Source organism: Apteryx mantelli, chromosome 14 (assembly GCF_036417845.1).
Source record: "Apteryx mantelli isolate bAptMan1 chromosome 14, bAptMan1.hap1, whole genome shotgun sequence".
NCBI classification, from domain to species: Eukaryota; Metazoa; Chordata; class Aves; order Apterygiformes; family Apterygidae; genus Apteryx; species Apteryx mantelli.
This window is the reverse complement of record NC_089991.1, coordinates 14,834,538-14,847,026: the sequence shown is the minus strand read 5'-3', so window position 1 is coordinate 14,847,026 and position 12,489 is coordinate 14,834,538. Positions and strand designations below refer to the sequence as shown.

Sequence of the window (12,489 nt, the reverse complement as noted above, 5' to 3'; positions counted from 1 at the left end):
GCACGCCCAGATCCGCTCCCTGAAGCAGCACAGATCCGCGGGGCCGAGTGGGGATGTGGATGACGAGGTGGACGTGGAGGTGTAAAAGCAGCTGCGAGCGCACGGCAGATTTGCGAGGAATAATTTAAGTCCGGTGTTGTTTTTTTTTTTTCCTCCCCTCTCCCTTCCTTCTCTCTCCTTTCTTTCTCTTTCTTTTTTTGCTCAGGATTTAAATGTCACTCCGAGCATCCCCAGACCAGCTCGCTGCTCGTCGCCGCTTCCTTCCGAGGCGCTGACTCGGCCGCCCGCCGCGCGGGAGCAGCTCGGCGCTTCCGCGGAGGTAAGGGGGGCTCGGCGCGGAGCCGCGCCGGCTGCGCCCGGCGAGCCTGCCTTCCTCTCGGGCTCCTGTTTTTCTTCCCCTTCCTCCCCCCGCCCCGTGGCCAGGCTTGGATCCACCTGAGGCAGCCGCAGCCCGGGGTTAAGGCGCGGTTGATGCCTGCGGGGTCTCCGCGCATGGACGAGCCGCGACCCCCGCCCTCCCCCTGGCTCTGCCTTGCAACAGCTCCTGCTGCCAGAGTAAGGCAGAAAACAGCCTAATCCCTTCTTACAAGAAACTATTCGTCATCACTTCATTTTTTTCCCCCCTCCGTGAGAAATGCTGGCGGCGCCCACCTCCCCTCCCTCCCTCCCTCCCCTCGCCCGCCCCCGGTGCGCGCTCCGGCTCCCTTCTCTGCGCCTCGCATCGGCTTAGACGGTTCTTCCCAGGGACCGAAAACTTAAGCTGCCCCCTTCCCCCCCCCCCCCCGCCCCCGGGACTATATGTACGCCTTGCATTCCCATTTTTAACCTTTTCCCCCCCTCTGTGTCTAATCCGACTCCGACCACCCCCACCCCCCCACCTTTAAACTAGGTTGCAAAGCTGCTGTGCCCTGCAACTCCTCAAACTTCCCTGGTTGATGTGGTTTATATTTAATACTAACAAAAAGGACAACAAAAATATACTCGATCCTCCGGTGGATGACTTTTTTTTTTTTAATAATGCATTTCCTTCTTCCCCTTTAATTTTTTTTTTTGGCAAGGAAATTTGCTCCATCTCCAGCAGCAACCACTGCTCCTTTTGATGTTGTGGTACGCCGTGCGCATGCGCTTCACATTAGAATTACTGCACTGGCCAGAATAAGTTGGATCTCTTCTCTTCACTGAAACCCTAAATCATATCAAAAGCCAAAGGGATGTTGAGAGTCCGGAAAAAGGGTTACTTCGGCATTTGGTCATTCCCTTTAATAATAGCAGTGGTGTGTGCACAGAGGTAAGTGAAGAAGGTATCTCTTTCGCTTTACTTTGAATTGCACTGCATGTTACTGCTAATAGGAACGTACGGCTTGGGTCTGAGAAATAAGAAATCTCTATTCTTTTTTTTTCTTTAGTGTCAATGACCCTAGCAATATGTCACTGGTAAAAGAGACCGTGGATAGACTGCTGAAGGGCTATGACATTCGCTTGAGGCCAGATTTTGGAGGTAATTTGACTGCTTTTGAATGAGAGATATTACATATCTAGGCTGTGTACCTTCGGCGTGTGGTTTTTAAACGTGTTATGGGTGCTGTTGCTTTGAGGTGTGTGTGTTGCCATTTTCTCAAGCTGATCCAAAGTTAAGCCAATTGTTACTCAATTTTTTTTTAGCACAGGGCGCTCTTAATGCAATCATTTAAATCTCTTGCGTGTTTGTAATCGGTCCCTCATCGTGTGTGTGTGCTGATGATTTACTAATCTATAACTAAACCCTTGTTTAACTGGCTTTATCGAGAGGTAAGTCTCTTAAGTTTACCCATCGTTTGCTCCTCAGCCTAATGTGCCTGTGATCACAGTTACTATTTTTGAGTACAAGATGTGCTGTTAACTGATACAAAAATGTCATTTAACCCGCTGTGTACTCCTACTTTGAACTAGTTCAATTTATTTATTTTGGACGTGCTCGTTGTGCCCCCCCCCGCCCCCTTTCGCCGGGGGATCGTGGGAGCCGCTGGCGGGAGCCCCCGCGGCCGCCGCCGAGCTGGGGGCGGCGGGCGGCGGGCGGGCGGGCGGGCGCCCCCGCGCCGGCTCCGCGGAGCCCCTTCACGCCGCGCGCCCGCGGCCGCTGCGCGGACGCCCCCGCTGCTAACACGTGTGTGCGTGTTATATAAAATATCGCTACAGCTGACGGGGGGCGCGAGGGGTGAACCCAGCGCAAGCGGATGTCTCCCGCGGCCGAAACGGGAGCCTGGTTTTGCTTTCTTTTGGGGGACGGGGGGGAACACCTTTTATTTTCCTTATTATTTTTTTTTAACTCATCGTTTCATTTCTCCGCTTTGTTAGTCCTGCTAACTCTGGTAAGAATGAGTTAAGTTCTTGGAGATCACATTGCGGACCATCTCGTTGGTTTGCAGGTCCCCCAGTGGCTGTTGGCATGAACATAGACATTGCCAGTATAGACATGGTGTCAGAAGTCAATATGGTGAGTATCCCGGGGCTGGGGCTGGCTGCTTTCTGCGGGGGGGTGTTGCCGCCCCCCCCCCCCCCGCCGGGGCGGAGCGGTGCCCGCGGGGGCCCGCGCGGCCTCTTGCCCCGGGGCAGCGCGGTGCGGAGCAGGCCGGGCCCCGAGGCCGCGGCTGCGGGCGGGCGGGCGGGGGGTCGAGTCACCGCTCCCCGCAGGGAGGTGGGGGGCGGGGGGGCGGCGCGACCCCCGGCCGCGGCGGCTCCTGCGGCAGGTGCCGCCGCGCCGCCGCCCCCGGCCGCGCCGCCAAGCCAAGCCGCGAGCAACGGCGCCCCCTGCCGGCGGCGCGGCCGCACCGCACCCCGCCGCCGCCTGGCCGCGCTGCCGCTCCGCGGGGCGCCGCGCACGGCCCGGCCCGGCCCGGCCACGGGGCGCACGGCGAGGCGGGCGCGGCCAGCGAGCTCCTCGCCGCCTTCGTCCCCTCCGGGCCCTGGGAGAAGGGGCCGAGCTTCTGATCGCTAGCCTGCTTTGTGCCCTTCCTGAACTGATTTTTTTTTTTTTTTTTTTTTTTAATGGGGGGGGAACAGTTTACCGTTTCGTCTTAGCGGTACGTTTCCCATAAAAAGCAAACGAGCAGTTTTTTTACTTCTGTGTGTAACCCAAGCTCTTCAGTTTTTGGTGTTTTTTTCTAGCCTGACACTATGTTTATTGTCAGGACTGAGCCAAGGAGTTTATCAGGTTAATTTCCCATAATGTTTGTTTCTCTTATCTAAATATTTTGAACTGTGATTGCTCAAATGCAGAAGTTCTTCATAGGATAATGATACTTTTGCGTTTTGCTTTCATTATCTGCGAGGCTAATGAAGTGTGGGGAAAATAGGTGAAGTCTCAGACTTGCTTTTTAGAAGAAGCTGTTTGTGGGTTAGACTAAAGTTTTCTTGCAGTTGCTTCTCTTACGTGGAAATGTGCAAGGTCAAATTCTGAAGTTTTTATCTGAACTTGCATCTTATTTGGTTAAGGACACAGAATTTAGCCCTGTGCTCTTGGGCGTTTATCCCTGAATGACAAAAAAGTATACTGAAGCATGGTAGCATCAAGTGATACGAAATAAATGTGTTTTTGTGAAGTATATACAACTAATGGTAGAAGTTTATTCTTTAAAACAAGCTTTCCATTCTTGAAAAGGAGTTGTAAAGATACATCTTTCTAAATGGGATTTCAGGCATTTTACTGTAGTTGTAACGATCCATTTGAAAATAATATTTTCTGTTTTATATTAATATACCATTTCTAATTATGTGCTTCTACTACTAAAATATTTTGCTAAATGCCTCAGTGGCATGTTTGAATAGCACGTTGCACTGTCAGCTTGACATGTCTGCTTAACCGACTGCCAGCCGTTTGTTTTCAGATGGATATTCTGTGAGGTGTAGTAGCTTTTACATAATGTAAATTGTAGCATAGGCACTAATTCAAGGGTGACACTAGTGGTGGTTTTATTGTAAGCTTTGCTCTGTGAGGTCTTGGTGACAGAGATCTTGATACTGGTCTTTTTTCCAGATACCAGGAAAACTCTGAATGACTTCACCTTGAGCTACATAGTTGTGAAGTAATTCTAAATGGCTAAAATGGGCTTCTGAACTTTGTTTACAATAAACTTGAAATTTAGGATCTATTACTATTTAGTATTCTCCCTCCGGGAGCTTTACATGCAAAGGAACAAAATTGCTATGTATTCTAAACTGCTTGCTTTTCATTTAAAGTAGCCTGGGTAGGAGATATGGACATATGGAGTGGTTTCCTAAGCAGCCATGGGCAGTGTGGGAATGGTGGGGGTTTTCTTGATGGAGCTGTGGTCTTCTAGGTTAGTGTTACATCTTCACATCTCTTCACAGCTGGAAGTTAGTACCAAATCTTTTCCTGATTAGAGAAGTATGCATCTGTTTAAATGATTTCCAGAAACTTGGTCTCCAATTAAAGGTGATAGTATATCAGAATATTGTGATCTGACACTCATAGACTGACTAGAAAACTGAGTATTATTTTTAGTATTCTGATGTCAGTTTATTATGTTTCTATAATGAAATATTTGACCTTTGAGAAAAGTCTTTTCAGACTATCTGTAGAACTGCAAGGGGAGTTGATGTATAGTCAATTTTGTCACACATGTTTGCCTAAAGCATTTAAGCTCTGGTCTTAACTAACTGGAAGATGATACCTGTTTCTTAAAACCACGCATTTATTTTTCCATAATTTTGTCACTTTATGGTTTCAGGAGAGATTCCAAACCAAGATTATTTTTTTAATCTGCTTAACCACAAAATATGGTACATAACAGTTCATTTTAAAATGATCTGTATGTCATAACAAGTACTAATATATCCTGATAGGCCTGAAATAAATGAGAGGAGAGGCATGCAAGCAGAAAACAGAATACTTGGCATACAAGGCCTTAACTTGTTCCTTGCAAAGTCACCAGAATTTTTGACCTGGACTTTGGAAACCGGGAGCAACACCATTGGATTCTAGCTGTAGATTTTAGGTGAGAAATCTTCTGAAATACTGAGAGAGACAGAAAGAATCTTTCGATTTATGGGCCTGTTTTCTGAGCCATGAACTCATGCCATGCTGTAGTCATGGCAAACCCCACTGACTTGAGATAAAGGCAGATCATTGCCTCAGGTTGTGTATTAGCATTAATGGGAGCAAGCTTTTGGCTTGGGAGGAAGACTAAATGTTTGTAGTTATTTAGCTCAAGATCATTTCTGTTAATTCCAATGTTAACTTTAAAAGTATCATCCTTCCCTGCCCTGGCTTGACACACTCCATCTCCCCGTGTATGCTCATGCCCTTCTGCAGGCAGAAGGTTTCTCTTCAGTATCATGGAGTAAATCATAAACCTTTGTTGAGCAGGAGAATTTAGAGCCACTGTTATAGAAATTACATTTATGTTTAGGATGTTCAAGAATATTATTGCTTGCTGACTTTGTATTCTGAAAGAGGTGGTGAGTACCTCACATCACCAGTTCACAGTGTAACAGGCTTTACAGGTGCCCTCCAGTTTTTAACCTTTCTTAGTCAGAAATTTGAACAAGCATATCTGTTATTTTTCAAAAATGACTTCTAAATACTGAATGGTACTTGTGAAGGTAATTCTTTTCAGCTATGGGGAATGCACTTGAACACACATGAGAAAAATGAGACCTTCAGGCATATTTGATTGTTAATAGGTGTTATGGTTATTTTTACTAAATTTTTGTGTTTTGTAAAGAATATAAATCAGGTAATGATTTTATGTAGTGCAAAAAAGATTATAGTTAATTCCACTGACCTGTTTGGATCAGGCACTGCATTATTACCGACTGCTGCTTTGTGCTAGTTATCCTGTAGACTCTCTTAAGGATTTTCTTATTTGGGTGACAATTGAAAACAAACATGGTGAGGTGTGAAAGCTACTTAAACTAAAATGGTTTTCCTGTGATAATGAATCAATCTTATATAAGATTAACTGAATTGCAGTGAGTCTAATGCAGTACTCTCAAGAGAGTTTTCAGGTGTTTGCTACTGTACTTGAATCTTTTTCTTAGCTTCCTTTTCCTTAATAGTAATCAGAGTCATTGTAAAATATCTCCAGAGGGCTTAACAATCTATTTATTTAAATAACCAGTGCTAGCTGGGATGTCACATTTCCACATCTTCATCTCCTTGGTTAATTATTGGAGTAGACCCCTTGACAACACAGCAGCTAAGATGGTTCTTCACTCTTTCTTCTCCTCCCTCCTAACAGTTCCCTCATAAACTGGTTAAAAAATGGATACAGGTTTGTTAAGATGTGCAGGAATAAACTTTCTTCTCTAGACATCACTGAAGATCTTCTACAACACATTCTGCATTTGGTCCATCCAGACAACACATGAAGGTCTCTATGCTGGTTGCGTGGTGGTTTTCCTGATCTTTTTCTATATTAAATAGGACAATCTTTTTTTTTTTTTTTTTTTTTGGTCTGTGGCTATTTTTGGATTCTAGTACAGGATGTCTCGCAAAGAGAGAAAAATGTTCCATGGATATATTTTTACCCAGGAAGTGCATATGTTTTTAGGTAATGGGTTGTATATTTAACTATATTTAATTAAATTAATTCATAGTGAGGATCATTGGGGGGGTCTGTGGAGAGGAATCTGAAGTTTGGCTGAAAATATTTGCTTGCATACCATCACACAGATTTTGACACATGTATTTATTATGCGTGCAGGGAGTTAAATAGATACAATAGACTTGTTTGTCTTATTGGGAGCCATTAGGGTTGATTGACTGTATAATCCTTCCATTGAGTGGGAGTTGCAGAAACAAAGGAGCTGTTATCATCTATCAGGGTAAGATTTACTTATTAGTGTGTGCCAAATTTTACACAACAGAGCCTAATGACTTCAAACCTGTAAAAACAAAACAGTTCTTTAATATCATATTTCAACTTTTATATTCAGGATATCCCAAAGTTGCATAAAATACTAAGCAAAATACCCATAGATCAGAATATTCTCAGTGCAGAAAAATACAGTTAGAGCTGTACTCTGCTAATAGACCTCCAGCTTTCTGTTCCTTTTGATAATAGAGACGCACTACTGGCTTTCTTAGTCTCTCGTGCTTCCTTGAGGTATTTTCAGTAGGGGGCATTAGCAAAGTGCAGCAGACATAGGTTTAGACTATGAAAACAACAGGAGTTGCGTTGTTATCTTCAAGTAGCGGCAATTATCCTTGTGTGTGAAAAGGGGAGACATGGCTTGTGATATAACAAGCAATGGGGGTTAAGTGGTAAGGAAATAGGGCGGAGCTGTTCCAAACCAGAAGATTCAGGGCAAGACATGGATAAAGTCCTGGGTAAAGAGGAAAAGAAGAAAAACAGTGAAAGAAAATAGCTAGTAGAACATGGAAAAGACTGTCCTGTGGCAACTGGTACAGAAAGAAGTGAAGAAAATGCTTCCTGCCAGCAATATCTTCCGTTGTTGATCCATTCTAGTTGTACATGGTGTTGTACATGATCTGCAGCGGGAATAAGGAGAGGACAGGACTGGGAATGTATTTTGCCAGGCCTATTACACGAATTGAAAGACAGATTGGAAAGGTGTTGCTTCCCTGATCCTGAAACACTTCCAGCTGCTAGCCTGTTATGTATTTATTATTTTCCCTGCGACATAGATGTATATGCTTCTTCACAGAAGGCTGCGTTTCTCAGCAGGCAGTTGGAGTTTGGCTTTCCCAAAGTTCTCATGCTTGCACATGGTTGGCTTATAGGGAAGTGACTGCAGAGACTCCTGTGAAGGCAAAATAGGTGATTTAAGTGTTGAAAAGTGAGAACTTGTTTATTGAAAGGCCTGTTTTACCTGTCCCTTTAGTTATTGTCTGGGATAGCATCACAAGACATTTATTTTCTAACCGGAGTAAGATATATTGGTATGGATTTCAGTTTAATAGCTGTTGTGCTACATGGCTCTAATTCATGCAATTTCTTTTCTCACTGTTAAGATATGTTGGGAAAAAAAAAGAAAAAGGAGCTCCCACATTGTAGTAAAATGTTTGTCCTTGAGGACCAGAGTGAGTATTGCTATTGGTGTTCTACATATGGATTAAATGCTTCATGCTAATTTTGCTAAAATACACAGAGCTACAGTATGAAACTATCTCTTTAGAACGTACGCATACAAATGTAGTGACTTTGGAATTACTTTTATAGGCTAATTCAGAGCAATTGTATATAAATACTAGCAATATGCATTATATCTTTTTAATCAATACCTGGAAATATATTTCAATAAGGAATTTTAGAAGGGAGTTAGAGGCATTTTCTTTCAGCAAAACACTCACTTCATATGTCCTTGCTTCTGCTTATAGCTTCCAGCAGTATATGTTGATGCCTGGGTTTGTCTTATGCTTGGGGAGTTCTCCCTGTGATGGTACTAATTCTTGTCCAACTGTACTTTGCGTGGAACACTTTTGATATCTTCAGATGGATAGCCTGGGAGCTTCCACCCTTTTGCTCTCTTTTGCTTATGTGTTGCCCATGTGGAAACTCTATTCTACAGCCGTATCGGAGCTCATGGTAGTTGCAGTTTCAGGATCGTGCCATTTTTACATTAGAGAAGTGGAAAAATGGCTACATATATTTCCTGTTTGGAGTCACTTATCTTGTCAAACTTTTTTTGTGTTCTCACCTAATTCCTTTCAAAAAAAGTCGCTCCTGGGAAGCCCTCTGGAGTGTTACGGGCATGTACTTGACTTGTGCTTTGGTACGGCCAGTTACCCTATGCCGTCCCATGCCCAGGCATGCATCTTTATTCAACAGAGGTGAAAAGCAAGTTATCTATAGCTGTTGATCCTGTAGGCATTATTCTTTTGCCATAATAATAGGTACAGTTTATTACTGCATGGATGCTTTTTACTTGCAAATTTGAGGACAGTGAGTGCCCAGTTACACTACTGATATCAGCGAGAGGGTTTCGCGGAAGAGTGATCAGTCGGCCATCCTGGTCCCAATCCGGCAATGTCCTCCGTACAGCAGACAGTTGCTGCTGTTTGTTGAGGCATTGGAGCTCGCTCTGGATGTAGCAGTTTGAGTTGCATATAAGCAACAATGTGACCGTAATCTAAGAGGTCTAAGCTTTTAGTAAATCTGTATAGGGTTTATAGGGAATACAATTATTTTTTCTTTTTTTAAGCATGGCATAATTCTGTTTCTCTTTAAGGTCGATATTAATGGTTTGTTAATTGGATGTCACTTTCTGCATGCTACAGTATTTCAATACTAATCAGTAGAAGAGCTTCTTGTTTTGCTGGTAGTGGTGATTTTTCAAAGTTATAGGTTTGGATTTTTTTCTGCAGACCAGAGGATGGCTGTCAGTGATTTAAAGAGATTGCCTTGGAGATCATTTGTGCAACCAAATTAATAATTACTGCCTTCTTGTTTTGAGTAAGCATTGGCCCATAAATATGTAAGTAATTTGGCTCCTGCCATTGAAGAAAAGATATATTTGTTTTTTAATATGTTTTATGGGCAGCGTCTTAGTGTTAAAGTGTGGGGAATGAACATGAAGCATACTTTGTTACCTCCTAGCACAGGGCTAGCTTGTTTCATCTCTTCTCTAGTGAAGTTCACACAAAATCTTTATAAATGAGCTGTGTTGTAGAATGAAAGATGGTTTTTGTATCATATACTACAAACTTGTCGCAAGTTTAAGCTGCTCCCATGGTTGGATGTGTGCTTCCTGGTGACTCTCAAGTCAGTTGGTGTACCATAGATCAGTCCTTATTATTCCCCTTCACCTTTTTCCTCCCCATATCTCACGCAGCCCTCTCCAAGGTTTATAATACAGCCTTTAGTATTCAGCTGTCTCAGAGTACTGGCTTATATAGTTATGATTCTTTTAGTTTTCTTTATCTTTCTAAAAGTATTAGCCAGATCTCTCACAGGTTTCTGAAAGTGCTTGTATGAATTAGTTGAGCAGGATTTGGCCACTTCATTTAAAAGGAGGGTGCTCTTCCACGGGGTAATCTTTTGAAGTACCTCTTTTAAGTAATTAAAGATAGCATCTTGTTAGCCTTTATCTAGAGTTAAGAGCTTTAGAAATAGGCATGTCTTTGAGATATTAATATTGAAAAATTGGCTGCTACAGATGCACACAGATTTGTAATTTAAAAGTAAATAAATATGCATAATTATATTAAAATTGTAGACATGCTGTGGGCTGACAGAGAAACAGGAAGAAGCAGCCTTTGTACTTTACTGTAATTACTCTCAATATGCTTCTATGAGGATTCCCACCCTCCTTATGTTTCTCAACCGTAATGCTATCTAAAAGAGACACATAATGGCTAGTATAGCACAAGCCTTTAGAAATAGTGATACAGTGGGTATATTTTCAGTTGTAGCCTTACCTGTCTGAAGGCCAGGTGTGAAATAAGGGTGCCCTCACTTCATGGGTTTTGTCTACAGAAATCTTTGCAAGCAGATTGTCTGGCTAACTATTTTCAAATTAGCTAATTAATGTAAAGATTCTCCCAGAATTGGAATTGCCTCTATTGCATGTGTCCTTTTTGAATGAGTTTTGTAATGAAGTATGTAAGTGCTTGTCAGTCAAAACTAAAATTTCTGTTCTTACAAATGAAATGACGTTTGACCTCCAGGAGGCTGGCACGTGCGCATCTGAAGGGGAAACATACAGATCATATTTGATAAAAGTTATCACAGTCCAGGCAAAATATGTTGAGTCTGAGTTCTTCCCACGTTCCCAGAATTAAAAGGGCAGGGGGATTGTATTATTTCTGTTTTTTGCATATCCCCTACACGGCCTAAAAATATTTGCTCTGTAAATACTGACAATTCATTTGTTAGGTGCAGAGGAATAAGAGTGTAGCTACATTGGGGGGGGGCGGTAGGGTGGGGAACCCTTCTGTGAGATGTGTTTTTCATTTCAAGTGCACACTATTGTATAAGATAAAACAGTTCAGTCATTCATCTATAGGAAAAATTAGTGGAATAATCCTGGATGTATTGCAGTTGGGCTGAAAGACAAATCAGTTTTACGTATTTTGAACCAGAAGCAGAAAAAGATTGCAAAGAGTTTGGCCTTGAACAAGCGTAGTGTATAAAATTGCCATAATCGAAGTGTATTAAAAACTAGCTCCTTGGAGTGGAAAGTGTTCGTTCTGGTCCCCGCTCCTGGACTGTTTTTTCTTTCTTTTCTTGTTAGCTAATGGAAGTACCTTTTCATTAAGCAGCTCTATGAGAAAGATTAAACCCGGGGTTTTCCCTCCCAGTTGAGTGTCCTCATCACTGCTCTTGAGTGTTCCCTTTCTGTCGCCGTGAGCTGTGAGCTCTGTTGCATGGTAGCTGGGGTAGAGAGAAGCCCTGTTCTAGATAGCTTATTAGCCGGTGGTGGTGGTGAGTGGGGGCGTTCGGTTTGCAGAGAACCAAGAAAAGAGATCTTTGTGTCATGACTTAACCTGTGAAAGGCTGCAGGCATGTCCTTTACTTTCACCTCGGATGCTGGAAAGGTTTTTGAATGACAGTAGCCATGACTCAGTATTGCGTTGGGCACGGCTTGAGCGTATGAGCTTTAGCCTTTCGGGAGATTCAAATATTGTGAAACTCTCTGAATGGGCTTACACAGGAGCGAGCCGCCGGCTCCCCAGACCAGTGGCATCCTGAGCAGGACTGCAGTACAGATCTTCAGGACTTGGGAAACTAAATAATCAGACTGGCAGAAACTTGTGAATGTAACCTTTTCCGGAGGGGAGTCAGCACACACAAGGGTTTTCATGAAAAGTTGTTCAGGACTTACATGGCACAAAGGTTTTTTACATGCCCTAAGTTTTTTTTTTTTTTTGGATAGAAGCCTTAGAGAAAAAGGGGTCAGAACGCATAGAGTTAGGAAAAGGCCATTCTAAACCCCTTTGAGAGGAGGAAAAGATCTTCCAGAAAAGTTCCTCTTGCTTTCAAGGGACTGAAGGCATTTTTCTCAGTGAAAACTGTTAAACACCTTATTTAGATACCTCATCACTAAATATATTGAATTCTTTTGAAAACCTATTTTCAGAATGGCTCTGGGTGCAGAGCCATTCTGAAAATACAGTCCTAATTTCTATTGTGTATTAATTTTTTTATGGAAGTTTAAGGTTTTGTTTGTTTTTTAAACACTTGGGGGACAGACTTATTCTGCTCAGCTGAGTAAAATTAGTGCTCAAGCTTGTTTAAGTTCTGGTATATGTTTTTTAAAAGGTATTTTTAAAAATTTAAGTGAATACTTTATTGCATCCATTTAGCTAAAGTAGTGAAATAACTTGAACTCATTATTGTCCATAAGGGTAAATATATGTTGTCATTTGTGTAACTCTTATTACTTGGTACTCCAGAAGTCTTTATGGTCCATTGTGTAAATCTGTATTTATGTTCCCTTTATAAAGTGCATTTTTGTATTCATAGACCCAGCAGCTCCAAAGGAGTTGTAGAGCACTGTGGAAATTTTTTCCCTATCCAGGACTGT

The 12,489-nt window shown here is 42.7% G+C and overlaps 1 protein-coding gene across 1 annotated transcript in view; it reads left to right on the top strand.

Moving 5' to 3' along the window:
* The first annotated feature begins 1,211 nt into the window (after positions 1 to 1,211).
* GABRB2 (gamma-aminobutyric acid type A receptor subunit beta2) overlaps positions 1,212 to 12,489 on the top strand; it is a 174,446-nt gene continuing 163,168 nt past the window's right edge. The window contains exons 1-3 of the mRNA XM_067304604.1: positions 1,212 to 1,288; positions 1,407 to 1,498; positions 2,406 to 2,473. Coding sequence (XP_067160705.1) covers positions 1,212 to 1,288; positions 1,407 to 1,498; positions 2,406 to 2,473 — 237 coding nt within the window. The remainder of the gene's footprint in view (positions 1,289 to 1,406; positions 1,499 to 2,405; positions 2,474 to 12,489) is intronic.